General features: G+C 45.4%; 1 protein-coding gene and 1 long non-coding RNA gene across 2 annotated transcripts; one reads left to right on the plus strand and one right to left on the minus strand.

Moving 5' to 3' along the window:
- The first annotated feature begins 37 nt into the window (after window positions 1-37).
- On the plus strand, window positions 38-2,077 carry LOC115136962 (uncharacterized). Its single transcript, XR_003864739.1, has 5 exons — window positions 38-191; window positions 458-552; window positions 944-1,361; window positions 1,442-1,740; window positions 2,010-2,077. It is a non-coding gene; the product is annotated as an uncharacterized LOC115136962 (long non-coding RNA).
- Window positions 2,078-5,599: 3,522 nt separating this feature from the next.
- On the minus strand, window positions 5,600-16,210 carry si:ch1073-280e3.1 (complement C2). The gene is made up of 18 exons (XM_029672898.1): window positions 16,102-16,210; window positions 14,732-14,980; window positions 14,402-14,587; window positions 12,859-13,032; window positions 12,593-12,697; window positions 12,334-12,467; window positions 11,963-12,113; window positions 11,645-11,776; window positions 11,435-11,539; window positions 10,290-10,427; window positions 10,007-10,122; window positions 9,757-9,886; window positions 9,383-9,536; window positions 9,089-9,165; window positions 8,408-8,514; window positions 7,914-8,046; window positions 7,731-7,780; window positions 5,600-5,943 (listed from the first exon to the last, which is right to left on the minus strand). Exons 1-18 carry the CDS (start codon window positions 16,157-16,159, stop codon window positions 5,779-5,781), a joined length of 2,364 nt encoding a protein of 787 aa, XP_029528758.1. The 5' UTR covers window positions 16,160-16,210; the 3' UTR covers window positions 5,600-5,778.
- Window positions 16,211-16,769: the final 559 nt, after the last annotated feature.

Genomic DNA, 16,769 nt, shown 5'->3' on the forward strand with positions numbered 1-16,769 from the left:
GTTTGGGCATGATGTTATGCATCCTTTTAATGGTCATTTGTGTCTAGATGAATAGCTAACAATGTCCCTGTTGCCCCTCCCAGGTTGTGTTCGTCACCATTCAGATGGGTATCTCTAGGGGGAAACTGAAACCTGAGGATTTCAAGTCTAAAGTGGAGATCATTCTGAAGACATTACAGCTCCCCGCACAGGTTAGTCAAGAAACATTTACACACAAAGATGGAGCTTGGAAGCAAATACCCTGTGTTGTATTTGTGTTTGTCCGTGTTTTATCATGTGTAATTCAGATGTTGACACCTCAAAAGGTGTGTGTCTCATGTCTTTGGTGGTTCTGGGATCTACAGGAAGTCAGTGATGGGGATGTGGGAGCACCTTTGTGAGACCAGAAGACATGCCTCATATCAGACATTGTGAATAGGGATTAAAGGGTGGCTATGATTGTATCCTTCTACAACAGGCCACAACACGGGTGTGTCGCAAAATTTTCACAATACCAACTCCCTTTGGCACTGTCGAGTTGTGCTTGTCATCCACTTAGACTACATTACCCTGGTGAGTCATGACATAGACCAGTCACTGCTTCAACATTTACTCTACCTTTTAGTCATTTATCAGACTCTCTTATCCAGAGCAACTTACAGTAGTGAGTGCAGACATTTTTATACTTCAACAAGCGTATGGTGCGGGAAATAAATGGAATAGAATAGAAATATCAGATTAGAATACAATAGAAATATTAGGATAGAAAAGTACTTTGTCCATATGCTTCCAGGAATTTGAATATGATAAAAATCAATGGAGACAAATCAGCAGAGAAAGTGTTCTGTTTCCACTGACTGTATGAAAGGTTATTCTCGCTATGTTGTAGATACACTTTATGACCAGGTGTTGTACAGGCATGCATTGCACATCTTAATAGTGCCTGATTGTCTCTCTCGACTAGTTTGCTCTGAATCTTGAGCTGCAGTTCCAAACTCCAGAGTTCTTCCTGGTGCTGGAAGAGCGCCCCCTTCAGTCTTCCTCCATTTGATCCTGTGAGTAACCTGGTGAATATCAGTGGTATTCTGTCTGCACAGAATACGTATCTGAAACTTTTTAAGCCTCTGTATGAGTCTCTCTCTCCAGAGGAAACGTGACTCCAACGCCCGTCTGAATGACCTGCCCAGTGCCTCCATCACCTCCACCAAGCAGGAAGTCATCATTGCCGTGGGTTTCCCTGCTGGCAAGTGGACGTGTATTCCTTTTTCTTTCTCTTCCTCACTTTTTACTGACAACTATGCCTTCTTTTTTTTTATCTAGCCGGGAAATCAACCTTTTTCCACACACACATCGTCCCCAAAGATCACGTGCACGTGAACATGGTGAGTGGATCAGTGCGCTGTTGGATCTCTTAACATCCACACACCCATCTACACACACTGACCTGATCTGTGTTTGTCAGGACACCCTGGGCTCGTAGCAGAGCTCTGTATCGGTCTGTGAGCGGGCTCTGATGTAGGGCCGCAGCGTGGTGGAGGATAACACCAATAACACCTGCATCTGTGCTCCTACTAGTGTGTGGAGCACTTTTGGTTTGTAATTCATGAACAACCTAAACCAAGTACATAGCAGATGGTGGTAAATCTGCTACATCCATGAACCTAACCCTCCAGGTATGATGCTGTCAGCCAGAGTTTGGGCGTGTCCTGTTGCTGCTTCAACTTCTCTGCCTCCCTGGAGCAGGCCAAGCACAACAAGAGAGTAGGTCTCCTCTCTCCATCTACGGAACTGCCTATACCAGACTACACATGATTCATTCTAGTAGAGTAGAAGGTAATGTGAACTTGGGACCTGATCGCCCAAACAGTATAGCCCAATCTGGAACTTAAACTACAACCATCTGGTTCAATGTCCACTTCTTAAACCTTATAAAGTACAGGCCATGGGAGACACCCAGTTCAATATAGGCTCTGAGGTGCTGCCCTGATGCATAGTGTTGTTCATTATTGGGCTCTTCCTGTGCTTTACAGTTCCGTGAGATGGCCCCCTCACCACTAAGCACCTCAAAGTCAATGGCATGATCTTCCACAGTCACAAGTAAGTGACATTGAATATTATCAAGGGACTTCACAGCATCACATTCTCAAAGTAGGGATTCACTGGCCTCCACATTGGGTTGAAAGGATCAGAGCACACTAATATACCAAATATGTCTTTATGAATTTTATGGTTTACACAGCCAGCCCAATTCTGATCTTTTGCCCAATAATTAGCAAAAGGGCTGATCTGATTGGTCAAAAATATCAGAATTGGGTTGCCTGTATAAACGCAGCATATACATATGTCATGTAAAATAAATGCATGTCCGAAGGTATTTGCCCACTCTGAACAGACTTTTTCTCTCCACACAGGAAGACGTTTGTGGCGCCCAGTCTATCGGAAGGTTTTTCAGAAATCCTGCAAGTTAATTTTGTCCCAACCTTTACAGACAATAAATAAGAGGCCCTCTTCAGGCAGTTCTCTGAAGGCTGATTGGGTGGCAGGCATTCGAACGCTATTCTAACCTAAGATTTGTTAGAATGTTATTGGTGCAGAGTAATTTCAGGAAAATAATCTAGCCGTTATACCCATTTACATTTACATTTAAGTCATTTAGCAGACGCTCTTATCCAGAGCGACTTACAAATTGGTGCTTTCACCTTATGACATCCAGTGGAACAGCCACTTTACAATAGTGCATCTAGGTCTTTTAAGGGGGAGAAGGATTACTTTATCCTATCCTAGGTATTCCTTAAAGAGGTGGGGTTTCAGGTGTCTCCGGAAGGTGGTGATTGACTCCGCTGTCCTGGCGTCGTGAGGGAGTTTGTTCCACCATTGGGGGGCCAGAGCAGCGAACAGTTTTGACTGGGCTGAGCGGGAACTGTACTTCCTCAGTGGTAGGGAGGCGAGCAGGCCAGAGGTGGATGAACGCAGTGCCCTTGTTTGGGTGTAGGGCCTGATCAGAGCCTGGAGGTACTGAGGTGCCGTTCCCCTCACAGCTCCGTAGGCAAGCACCATGGTCTTGTAGCGGATGCGAGCTTCAACTGGAAGCCAGTGGAGAGAGCGGAGGAGCGGGGTGATGTGAGAGAACTTGGGAAGGTTGAACACCAGACGGGCTGCGGCGTTCTGGATGAGTTGTAGGGGTTTAATGGCACAGGCAGGGAGCCCAGCCAACAGCGAGTTGCAGTAATCCAGACGGGAGATGACAAGTGCCTGGATTAGGACCTGCGCCGCTTCCTGTGTGAGGCAGGGTCGTACTCTGCGGATGTTGTAGAGCATGAACCTACAGGAACGGGCCACCGCCTTGATGTTATTTGAGAACGACAGGGTGTTGTCCAGGATCACGCCAAGGTTCTTAGCGCTCTGGGACGAGGACACAATGGAGTTGTCAACCGTGATGGCGAGATCATGGAACGGGCAGTCCTTCCCGGGAGGAAGAGCAGCTCCGTCTTGCCGAGGTTCAGCTTGAGGTGATGGTCCGTCATCCACACTGATATGTCTGCCAGACATGCAGAGATGCGATTCGCCACCTGGTCGTCAGAAGGGGGAAAGGAGAAGATTAATTGTGTGTCGTCTGCATAGCAATGATAGGAGAGACCATGTGAGGTTATGACAGAGCCAAGTGACTTGGTGTATAGCGAGAATAGGAGAGGGCCTAGAACAGAGCCCTGGGGGACACCAGTGGTGAGAGCACGTGGTGAGGAGACTGATTCTCGCCACGCCACCTGGTAGGAGCGACCTGTCAGGTAGGACGCAATCAAGCGTGGGCCGCGCCGGAGATGCCCAACTCGGAGAGGGTGGAGAGGAGGATCTGATGGTTCACAGTATCGAAGGCAGCCGATAGGTCTAGAAGGATGAGAGCAGAGGAGAGAGAGTTAGCTTTAGCAGTGTGGAGCGCCTCCGTGATACAGAGAAGAGCAGTCTCAGTTGAATGACTAGTCTTGAAACCTGACTGATTTGGATCAAGAAGGTCATTCTGAGAGAGATAGCGGAGAGCTGGCCAAGGACGGCACGTTCAAGAGTTTTGGAGAGAAAAGAAAGAAGGGATACTGGTCTGTAGTTGTTGACATCGGAGGGATCGAGTGTAGGTTTTTTTCAGAAGGGGTGCAACTCTCGCTCTCTTGAAGACGGAAGGGACGTAGCCAGCGGTCAGGGATGAGTTGATGAGCGAGGTGAGGTAAGGGAGAAGGTCACCGGAGATGGTCTGGAGAAGAGAGGAGGGGATAGGGTCAAGCGGGCAGCTTGTTGGGCGGCCGGCCGTCACAAGACGCGAGATGTCATCTGGAGAGAGAGGGGAGAAAGAGGTCAGAGCACAGGGTAGGGCAGTGTGAGCAGAACCAGCGGTGTCGTTTGACTTAGCAAACGAGGATCGGATGTCGTCGACCTTCTTTTCAAAATGGTTGACGAAGTCATCTGCAGAGAGGGGGGGATTCAAGAGGGAGGAGAAGGTGGCAAAGAGCTTCCTAGGGTTAGAGGCAGATGCTTGGAATTTAGAGTGGTAGAAAGTGGCTTTAGCAGCAGAGACAGAGGAGGAAAATGTAGAGAGGAGGGAGTGAAAGGATGCCAGGTCCGCAGGGAGGCGAGTTTTCCTCCATTTCCGCTCGGCTGCCCGGAGCCCTGTTCTGTGAGCTCGCAATGAGTCGTCGAGCCACGGAGCGGGAGGGGAGGACCGAGCCGGCCTGGAGGATAGGGGACATAGAGAGTCAAAGGATGCAGAAAGGGAGGAGAGGAGGGTTGAGGAGGCAGAATCAGGAGATAGGTTGGAGAAGGTTTGAGCAGAGGGAAGAGATGATAGGATGGAAGAGGAGAGAGTAGCGGGGAGAGAGAGCGAAGGTTGGGACGGCGCGATACCATCCGAGTAGGGGCAGTGTGGGAAGTGTTGGATGAGAGCGAGAGGGAAAAGGATACAAGGTAGTGGTCGGAGACTTGGAGGGGAGTTGCAATGAGGTTAGTGGAGGAACAGCATCTAGTAAAGATGAGGTCGAGCGTATTGCCTGCCTTGTGAGTAGGGGGGGAAGGTGAGAGGGTGAGGTCAAAAGAGGAGAGGAGTGGAAAGAAGGAGGCAGAGAGGAATGAGTCAAAGGTAGACGTGGGGAGGTTAAAGTCGCCCAGAACTGTGAGAGGTGAGCCGTCCTCAGGAAAGGAGCTTATCAAGGCATCAAGCTCATTGATGAACTCTCCGAGGGAACCTGGAGGGCGATAAATGATAAGGATGTTAAGCTTGAAAGGGCTGGTAACTGTGACAGCATGGAATTCAAAGGAGGCGATAGACAGATGGGTAAGGGGAGAAAGAGAGAATGACCACTTGGGAGAGATGAGGATCCCGGTGCCACCACCCCGCTGACCAGAAGCTCTCGGGGTGTGCGAGAGCACTGTGGCTGTATGTAGACAAACTATTTAGTTACCTGCTGCTAATCAACAAATCACTGTTAGTGCACTACATGCATTTGAAGGTACAGATGTTTTAACTAAATGTAACCACAGCAGACAGCATTTTTGTTTGATTTGCTTGAGTGTCATATTTTCTTGTCAGATATACAGTACTTGTTTCCAGAAAGCCTAAAAAGTAAAACACCATGAGCAATGTTTAATTCATTTTATATTTTAATAGATTGTTATTAATTTGATTCATTTTACAATGGGTCCTATTCTGTAAAGTAGGGAAACGGAAAGGCATCTTTTTCTGCTATTAAGCCACCTTCCTAAATTGGCGCTACTAAATCAATATTTTAAGCTTTTTGTGAGAATCCAAGTTGAAACTCAGTCGTCCATAGGTAGAAACTCCAGCTCCGTCCCCAGGTGCTGTTTTAACCATGGCAGCAAGTGGAAGACACTAATGTGGAAGTCCCTTGCATCAGGAGGGGGCCTGTCACTACTGTCTTGTGGCTCACACACGTTCTTGGTGCCCCAGCTCACTACTCCCACCTGCAGGATAGATGGAATAGAACCGCGGGTGTGGATTCATTCCTACAGTTGAAGTAGGAAGTTTATGTACACCTTAGCCAAATACATTTAAACTCAGCTTTTCACATTTCCTGACATTTAATTATATTAAAACATTCCCTGTCTCAGGTCAGTTAGGATCACCACTTTATTTTAAGAAGGTGAAATGTCAGAATAATAGTAGCGAGAATGATTTATTTAGGCTTTTATTTCTTTAATCATATTCCCAGTGGCTCAGAAGTTTACATACACTCAATTAGTATTTGGCAGCATTGCCTTTAAATTGTTTAAAATTGTTTTAACGTTTCAGGGAGCCTCCCACAAGATTCCCACAGTAAGTTAGGTTAATTTTGGCCCATTCCTCCTGACAGAGCTGGTGTAACTGAGTCAGGTTTGTAGGCCTCCTTGCTTGCACATGCTTTTTCAATTCTGCCCATTTTCTATATGATTGAGGTCAGGGCTTTGTGATGACCACTCCAATACCTTGACTTTGTTGTCCTTAAGCCATTTTGCCACAACTTTGGAAGTATGCTTGGGGTCATTGTCCATTTGGAAGACCCATTTGTAACCAAGCTTTAACTTCCTGACCGATGTCTTGAGATGTTGCTTCAATATATCCACATCATTTTCCATCCTCATGGTGCCATCTATTATGTGAAGTGCACCAGTCCCTCCTGCAGCAAAGCACCCCCACAACATGATGCTGCCACCCCCGTGCTTCATGGTTGGGATGATGTTCTTCGGCTTGCAAGCCTCCCACTTTTTCCTCCAAACATAACGATGGTCATTATGGCCAAACCGTTCTATTTTTGTTTCATCAGACCAGAGGATATTTCTCCAAAAAGTATGATCTTTGTCCCCATGTGAAGTTGCAAACCGTAGTCTGGCTTTTTTTATGGCGGTTTTGTAGCACTGGCCTCTTCCTTGATGAGCGGCCTTTCAGGTTATGTCGATATAGGACTCCTTTTACTGTGGATATAGATACTTTTGTACCTGTTTCCTCCAGCATCTTCACCTTGTGAAGATTGATTTGCACTTTTCGCACCAAAGTACGTTCATATTTAGGAGACAGAACATGTCTCCTTCCTGAGCAGTATGACTGCTGCATGGTCCCATGGTGTTTATACTTGCGTACAATTGTTTGTACAGATGAACGTGGTACCATCAGGTGTTTGGAAATTGCTCCCAAGGATGAAACAGACTTGTGGATGTCTACATTTTTTTCTGAGATCTTGGCTGATTTCCTTTGATTTTCCCATGAGGTCAAGCAAAGAGGCACTGAGTTTGAAGGTAGGCCTTGAAATACATCCACAGGTACACCTCCAATTGACTCAAATGATGTCAGTTAGCCTATCAGAAGCTTCTAAAGCCATGACATCATTTTCTGGAATTTTCCAAGCTGTTCAAAGGCACAGTCAACTTCGTGCATGTAAACGTCTGACCCACTGGAATTGTGATACAACGAATTACAAGTGAAATAATCTGTAAACAATTGTTGGAAAAAGGACTTGTGTCATGCACAAAGTAGATGTCCTAACCGACTTGCCAAAACTACAGTTTGTGGAGTGTTTGAAAAATGAGTTTTAATGACTCCAACCTAAGTGTATGTCAACTTCAAATGTATATGCCTGGTCATTGAATAGAGTCATACAAAAAGTACACTTAGCTTGGCCTAATGAACCAAATACCAGATACTGGAACGTAGTTCTATATGCTAGTATGAAGTATGCTTATGATGGAGAAGATTTAGTGGAAGGGGAGTTTCTCACTTGAAAATACCGCAGTCTGTTAAGAAGGAACAGAGCACCTCCAGAGTCACCTGTCAGGAAAAGTTGGATCATATCACACATGAGAATAACAAAGGTTTATGCTATTATTTGTATATGAATTAATGTATGTGTTCCCGAGTTGTATAATGTGACTTCCCATGCTGTCTAATCCTACAAACATACCTTTGCAAGTTACTGCATCTATATGATCGGCAGATCCGCCCGAGCACAGAAACCTGTCTGGCACGTATTCATTCAGAGTTGCATCGTGAGGAGTTAGAAGTGTGTTCTCAGCCTGTTTAATACAGTCAGGCCTCTGCAAATAGGAACATCAAACAATGGTTCTACCAATTAACACCGCGCCCTTCATACGACACCCTTCACAAACATGCACATCAATTAGACATAATTTGCAGGCATACATGCAGACAAACTCTTATTCACAAAGTACATTTGTAGAACTTCACTCCTCATACACAAATGGTAGTAAATGCAGAGCTGACGATAGAGATTATATTGTAGAAGGCCTGTGGATTTGACCTATGACCTTTATGAATGTGTGTTTGGTTGTTGAGTACCACTAACCTTACTCCCTGTATGAATGTGTGTTTGCTTGTTGGGTACCACTAACCTTACTCCCTGTATGAATGTGTGTTTGCTTGTTGAGTACCACTAACCTTACTCCCTGTATGAATGTGTGTTTGCTTGCGTTTTGCATCCTTGACTGTAGCCCCCTTGTTGATGAAGTAGGCTCTGGTCTCCTCCATGGGTAGCAGGGCTTTCTCTGCAGACACACACTCCATTAACCGGTTATTATACACTCACCAATGTATTATTTATTCCACCTCTCTCATTAATGAGCTGTTCTCGCCCACAGGACTGCCACTGACTGGATGGTTTTGTTTGGTACTGGATGTGGCTCACCAGGGGTGGCAGGTAGCCTAGTGGTTAGAGAGCTGGGCCAGTAACCGAAAGGTTGCTGGATCAGAATCCCCGAGCTGACAAGGTAAAAAATCTGGCATTCTACCCCTAAACAAGGCAGTTAACCCATTGTTCCCCGGTAGGCCGTCATTATAAATAAAAATATGTTCTTAACTGACTGCCTGTTAAATAAAAATAAAGGCACCAACGATCACACCACGCTCAGTCACTTAGGTCACTTGTTTTGCCCATTCTAACATTCATTCAAACAGTAACTGGATACCAGTCTACCTCGTGACTCGCTGTCTGAGTCATCCATTTTCATGAACTGGGTGGTGTACCTAATAAACTGGCCAGTGAGTTGGGCTTGTCAAGTAAAAAAAAAAAAAAGGATTGCACTCCGTCTGCTTGTTCAGGAGGAGTAGTAATCATCTTACCGTGTCGTTCACAGGTGGAGTTGGGACTCATCTTCATGGCTCGGTTGGCAGGCTTGGTACACGGCAAGCAGATGGGCCTGTAGAGAACACATACCAGATAAACAACTCAGGGAGGTACAGGAAGTCATGTAGTTACGCAAGAATAGAGTGAAATAAAGTACTCATATGTTAATATAGTAACAATGTCGTTGCTGGTGAATGATTTGACCCAAGTAGATGGAATCGTGGTGGTTTGGAATGAGAACCATTTACAAGGGAATGATTTCATGAGCTAGTGTAGCTGCTCAAACCCACCTCGCCGTCCATGACAGCTTGATTGTTTCAACCTTGACCAGAGCAATGTCGTAGTCATAGAACTCTTTCACCTTCTTGTGGCTGAGTCCGTCAACGTTGTACTGTGGGTGCGAGATCACCAACAGCACCTTTGCTGCCTTATTTCCTTCAAAACCTGGGGGACATTGGCATGAGGTTGATCCTTACTAGTAAGCGTTACTTGGGGATGAAAGGTAGAATAGACATCACCTATTTAATCATCAGTAGTCTGTGCTATCTATCACCCGTGTTATAGATTGGTATTTCTAAATGGGCAGACGACACACTGCCAAATGACCCATGAACATTTTGAGGTCAATGCAGAGACCTATGTGCAAATTAGGTAGGCTACTGACCATGCTTCACAGTCACTTTCTCTCGGTCCACTTTCCCCTCAAATCTGATGGCAGAAAAGCAGTGAGCTGCAGTCAGGATCCAGTTCTGGGTCACGATGGATCCCTGGCAGGTCTCAGACTTAACGCCAGTCTGTAGAGGGATGAATAGAGTAGATTGTGTTTACTGTACATTCCTTGGTACTGTATTGAGTTATGTCTTTGATAGTGTGTATTGTGTACAGTCTTCTATGTCCTGTTAAATGAGGCTTACTGTGATGACATTGACATGCCACGGCCTGGTATATGCTTTCTTGGTGGGCCCAAACACCTCCTGATTCTCTGACACATCTTCCTGTGCCACCCCACACATGGTCACACTTTTATCACCTAGAAATAAATGCATCCTCACTATTGCATTTGACTTCATTCTGCGTGGTTCCGACATTCTATTGCTAAATATACTACATACAACGACTTTGATACAGAATTTGTACCAGGAAATGATCAAATGCATTTGTTGCGGTAAATCTAATGATGACGCCAAGACAACCCACTGATCATGCTGTTGAACACTTCTCCCAGCTGTTTGTAGTCTTTCAGAATGAACAGGTGCTTCTCATGTCTCTTTCTAGAGGCAATCAGATTCAGCTCGTTCTTATTCACGTTGTCCCCAACACCAAACACGTAGACATCTGCATAAAATACACACACACACACACACACACACACACACACACACAATCTGAGTAGATATTTATAGTCTTGAGTGAAGCATCATAGAGCTGTACGGTTGTCAGTGTGGCTCCCTGTGTAACTGACCTAGCAGCTTGTCTTCAGTGTGGCTCACTGTGTAACTGACCTAGCAGCTTGTCTTCAGTGTGGTTCCCTATGTAACTGACCTAGCAGCTTGTCTTCAGTGTGGCTCACTGTGTAACTGACCTAGCAGCTTGTCTTCAGTGTGGCTCCCTGTGTAACTGACCTAGCAGCTTGTCTTCAGTGTGGCTCACTGTGTAACTGACCTAGCAGCTTGTCTTCAGTGTGGCTCACTGTGTAACTGACCTAGCAGCTTGTCTTCAGTGTGGCTCACTGTGTAACTGACCTAGCAGCTTGTCTTCAGTGTGGCTCCCTGTGTAACTGACCTAGCAGCTTGTCTTCAGTGTGGCTCACTGTGTAACTGACCTAGCAGCTTGTCTTCAGTGTGGTTCCCTGTGTAACTGACATAGCAGCTTGTCTTCAGTGTGGCTCACTGTGTAACTGACCTAGCAGCTTGTCTTCAGTGTGGCTCCCTGTGTAACTGACCTAGCAGCTTGTCTTCAGTGTGGCTCACTGTGTAACTGACCTAGCAGCTTGTCTTCAGTGTGGCTCCCTGTGTAACTGACCTAGCAGCTTGTCTTCAGTGTGGCTCACTGTGTAACTGACCTAGCAGCTTGTCTTCAGTGTGGCTCCCTGTGTAACTGACCTAGCAGCTTGTCTTCAGTGTGGCTCACTGTGTAACTGACCTAGCAGCTTGTATTCAGTGTGGCTCCCTGTGTAACTGACCTAGCAGCTTGTCTTCAGTGTGGCTCACTGTGTAACTGACCTAGCAGCTTGTCTTCAGTGTGGCTCCCTGTGTAACTGACCTAGCAGCTTGTCTTCGGTGTGGCTCACTGTGTAACTGACCTAGCAGCTTGTCTTCAGTGTGGCTCCCTGTGTAACTGACCTAGCAGCTTGTCTTCGGTGTGGTCGAGAGCCGAGGTGCTGTACCCAAGCAGGGAGCGGATCTTAGCCAGGACAGCCAGGGGACTACCCCCTGTGTTGGAGTACCCTACGGGGCAGAGAGAATACACATGGATGCCTCTCTCCTCTCCCTACACAATGAACATTCTATTGAAAAAGTCCTTGAGTAGGTTGAACCCTCCCTACAATGTACCATCTGTTTCAATGAGGATGACGTTCTGCGTCTCACTGAATCGGGTCTTGTTCCTCTCTCTCAGGATGGCCATGCGTTCATACACTCGATACAGAGCAGCGTACAGGTTGGTGCCAGTCTTGTTCCCGTGGCCTGTAGGTGACCGGTAATTGTATCAAACCACACCAGGCACTCTACGCTAATCAGTCATGCATGCTAATCAGTCATGTATGCTAATCAGTCACGCACACCTCAACAATTGTCAACTGCTAAAGTATATATTTTCCTGTACAGTGTCATAGCTTCACAAAGTGCAGAAAGGGAGAGGTGCTGACATACTTCGGTGATCAAACGCTGCCAGTCTCTTTAGGACACTTTTTACGTTGCTCCTGACATGCTCATCCTTGCTGGACACAATGTCCACAATGTCTTTGGCCTGGCTGGCGTAGGAGATCACCTGGAAATTCAGCTCAATCTCGTAGCTGTCAAGCTGAGAGAGAAACCTGTTAGTTAGACTTTTGCGTCTTTCAGCGGCTTATCATAGAATAGTGTGTTGTTTACCATCTGTGAGAAGTTTTTTAAATTCTGAGGATTCTCAGGGCTGATTTTGCAGGCACAGAAATTAATCTCCATTGAAAGTGCTTTTTCAGTCTAGGACTAGGCTTAATCTGCATCCTCAATGTTTGTGGGGACATAAATTAAAGTAAGACCTTGCGTATGAGGTCAGCAATGGCGCCCCTGGCCAGGTTAAAGTGGGTCTTGGAGATGCTGCCTGATGTATCCATCAGGATGAACACGTTCATACGACCATCAGCCACCCGCAGGGTCCTACCAAAGGTGACTCCTGGAACGCAGGGACAAGATAGGGGGTGTAATGATCTCAGCTTAAAGTAACACATATGACACACCGAGTATACACAGATACAGCATACTCACAAATGCAAGCACGTACACACTATAATGGATCACCTTTGTTTTTCTTGATGAACTCAGGTGACAGAACATCCATGACTCCAGACAGAGAGCCTCCCATAGCCTCTGCCACTGCACTGGGGGAGTCAAAGGCATACTGGGCTGTTTTGAGACAGATAATAGCATATTAGCATATGTAGAACTTTGACTCTGTAAATAACATTGGATTGAAGTGTACATAGATAAAGGTAGCATGTAGGTATGGCCATAATGTTGCAGAAATGTATTAGTCTAGCGTAGCCTGGTCCAGTCAAGGCACTGACTCTGGCAGCGTGTCTCTGAGCCGCTCCACTCCCTGGACTCCAGACAGACTCTCTCGGCTGAGCCCAACAGGTCCAGACCCATCTGGCAGCGGTACTGGACCTTCTCCCCTTTCCGGAAGCGGCCCTCGGACCTCAGGGCTCCCGGGGGCACACCTGGGTTCTTACAGTCATCAGCTGAAATGAGAAGATTTTGAATGAGCCATAAAGGTCTGCTAAATGGCATATATTATTATATTATATAGTACTGCAAAAAGCATATGCAGAGGGTTATAATGCATAATATGAAAAGCGCCATTCATCTCTGTGCCTGTCAATGTGTTTCTACGATTCAAAAAGCTTCTTATACCTAAGTATCATACCGAAGTAAGTGGGGCTCTATGCACGCCTGTATGCACTTGAACACAATTCAGCCAGCTCTCAACTAATAAATGCCCTCTCACACCATACCAGACCACACCAGACCTCTGTAAGAGTGGGCATTGGCCTGAATGGACACAATATCAATATCAACGGTAGTTACGACTTTACCACTATGACAGAGTCCAAAATGGCAGCCTATTCCCTAAATAGTGCACGGGGCCCTGGTCAAAAGTAGTGCACTATAAAGAGAATAAGGTGGCATTTGGGACGCAGCCTATGTCTTCAGTGTAAAGGATGTGTTTATGTCAATAGAGCGGTAAGTGCTTAGTCAGGATAATTTACGTCCGGCCGCAGGGTATATAGTGATTAATACATCATGCCCAGCGGTTTCATACAGGAAATCTGAGTGTTGAATCAGCTGATAGCCTCGGCTGATATTGAACCAATTAGATTAATCGCACTACCTTAATATGGCGGTCTATTTAGTATACCAGGTTTGCACAAAAATTCTCTATGCGCTTCTGTTTTTGGTGACATGCACATTTTTTATTTTATTCATTTAACCTTTATTTAACTAGTCAAGTCAGTTAAGAACAAATTCTTCTTACAATAACGGCCTAGGAACAGTGGGTTAACTGCCTTGTTCAAGGGCAGAACGACAGATGTTTACCTTGTCAGCTCGGGGATTCGATCTAGCATGCTGTAACATGCACTACTCGCCATGCGTGTGTGCTTTCTGCTTTCGCACCCCAGCCTCCACTTGTTGGGGCTCTGCTTTTGTTTCGGTCAGGGGGATCGGTATAGGTACATTGTTCACTGCCTGTTATTAATATATCTTACATGATTTATGCTCTGGCAGTGAGCTACCCAGAAGGAGCAGGGCCTAATGCCAAGACTATTGTACATGTATTGTAATCTTCTAATAAATGGTTAAACGAATACGTGGCGTTTCCTGTCTGAACTTAGCTAAGGTAAAGTCCACTCTCTTTGGCACAGTTTTATGAATCAATACTGAGATTTTTTTTGCACACAAGTTCTTTGCACCAAGTATTACCTCTACCTTAATGTTTTACTTCTGATATGAATCCTCGTTCTACCACTTAATATATTGTGCACCGTACGGAGAAACACGTGCTGAAGCTTACTTTACCTGGCATGTTGTACAAGGGTGAGTGCTTCTCACCTTGGCTATCACACACTGGGATGGTGCCTGTCCAGTCTCCTAGAGAGGTGCAGTTCCTCTGAGCCGACCCAGACAGGCTGAAGCCACTGTGGCAGGAGAAACTCTGGCTCTCCCCTGGCTTCAACCACTGTTCCCTGGGCCAGAACTCACCATGGTCCAATTGGAGCTGGCCTGGACACATTATCTCTGTGAGAGAGAAAGAGAGAGCGAGAGAGGGGGAGAAACACATTGTGTGAGAGAGAGAGCTGGAGAGACAGAGGAGAATACAGCAGTAGTTTATCAGATACTAACTCATCATCTGCCTCCTTCTGTATCCCCCGGAAACACTACCTTTACAGGAGGCTCGCGACACTCGTCTGCCATCGGCCAGTCTCATGGAGGACCACTCCCCATCGGCGCTGCACACCCGTTGGCTGATGGGGTACGGGTAGTGTCCTGCCTTACAGTGATAGGTCAGCACGCTGCCCTCGGTACCTGCCTGAGAGTAGGACACGTTGCCACCTCTGATCTTCTCAGCGATGGAACAGTTCTGGGGCGGTTCATCCTCATAGTCCCCGTAGTCTTCCCCCTGCATCCACACTGAAATACAGGCAGACATATGACTGAAATCCAGACATATTCCTGAAATGCAGACATATTCCTGAAATAAAGGCACATTACTGAAATGCAGCCACGTTACTCGTTATTATATGAATAAAGACTTGATAATATGCCATTTTGACATGCCCCTCTGTGAATCCTTTACATCTGTCCCTCATTTTAAGGTCAACCCTGTGACATGAACTGAACTCTTGTTTTAATATGGTGAAACCTTCATTTTTTCAATATTTCTTTCAAAAGAAACATTAATCAAAGCAGGTGAGCTGTTTTTTTATTTTTTATTCTCTGGTGTTTTGTGGCAGAAAGCTGAGCGGATTGAGCATAACACATCTAGCCTGTTACCCATAGATAGGCTAGAAATTGTTGAACCATTTGTTTTTTTGTGAAGCTAGCATTCAATTAATTGCCACTCCCTGTTGCACACAACAAGCTTCCTTTCCTGTTGTCACAAGGGGATCTTTATTGATTTATTTTACCTTTATTTAACCAGGCAAGTCAGTTAAGAACAAATTCTTATTTTCAATCACGGCCTAGGGTCAACTGCCTGTTCAGGGGCAGAACGACAGAACAACAGATTTGTACCTTGTTAGCTCAGGGGTTTGAACTCGCAACCTTCCGGTTACTAGTCCAACGCTCTAACCACTAGGCTACCCTGCCACCCCAGGACTGATTTATGATGAAATCGCCAACCCTGTTAAGGTCAACTTTATTTGGCACTTAATAGGCACTTACTATTGTGATTTTATTCATTTAACATCTTCAAATGGGATTTTTTAAATGAAGTGTGCTCTTTATGACAGAATGTTAAAAATAGTTGTAATCAAACGTGTTTTTTGTTGTTGTTTTTTTTACAAAGTTACACTTCTAAAAAGGCTCCTTGTTGGTGGAACGACCCACACACATTTCTGAAATACATATGTACATATGACTGAAATACAGACACATTACTGAAATACAGACATGACTGACATACAGACACATGTCTGACGGAAATTCAACATTTTACTGAGATACAAACACATTACTGAGAGATTGTGAACGGTGTTGTTGGTTACAGTAACTTCTGACTCGTGCATCTCCCTGACCATCTCAGTACTCACCCTCTTTAACAGAGCTGAAGGAGAAGGCCGCACACAACAACAGAGTGACAGCATGCATGACAAGTATGTGCTTACTCCTTTCCGTCTCTGTTGGTGTCTGACTTAAAATATATGTCTACAAACGATGTAGTTCTCTTGTTTGATGAGTGACTATCCATTAACGAACCACAGCAAACACAAAAGCATGGATTGAGTCACGTTTTCCCAGAACTGGGTGATTTCACTTTACATTTAGGATTCATAAAACACTATTATCCATGTGTTGGTATCTTTATTTGAACTGTAATATTTTACTTTGAGACTCAAATAGCCTCTAATATTTAGAAATTGTTGCATCATCTACTGAGTCAGTAATAAAGGGGATGACCATCAATGAGAATCAGAAATGTGGTTGTAAAACAGAAACTTAAATCTGAGATCAAATCCTTTTAACCCAGTTCCACTACAGGGTCCCAACTTCACTCCAAGTTAGGGCCATGTTGCCAATACACTGTATGATTTGTAAATGACACAGTTTGTGCTTGCCATTGTTTGTGAGTGTGTAGTGTGTGAGAAACGTTTTAGGAGATTAGGTGATCATTATGCGTATTATAGAGAATTTACTCTGAGCGTCCCCCACACCCCACTCCACCCAACCCCCCTCCTGCCCCAGAGCTCAGTCCTCTCAG

The sequence above is a fragment of the Oncorhynchus nerka genome, linkage group LG11, assembly GCF_034236695.1.
Source record: "Oncorhynchus nerka isolate Pitt River linkage group LG11, Oner_Uvic_2.0, whole genome shotgun sequence".
NCBI classification, from domain to species: Eukaryota; Metazoa; Chordata; class Actinopteri; order Salmoniformes; family Salmonidae; genus Oncorhynchus; species Oncorhynchus nerka.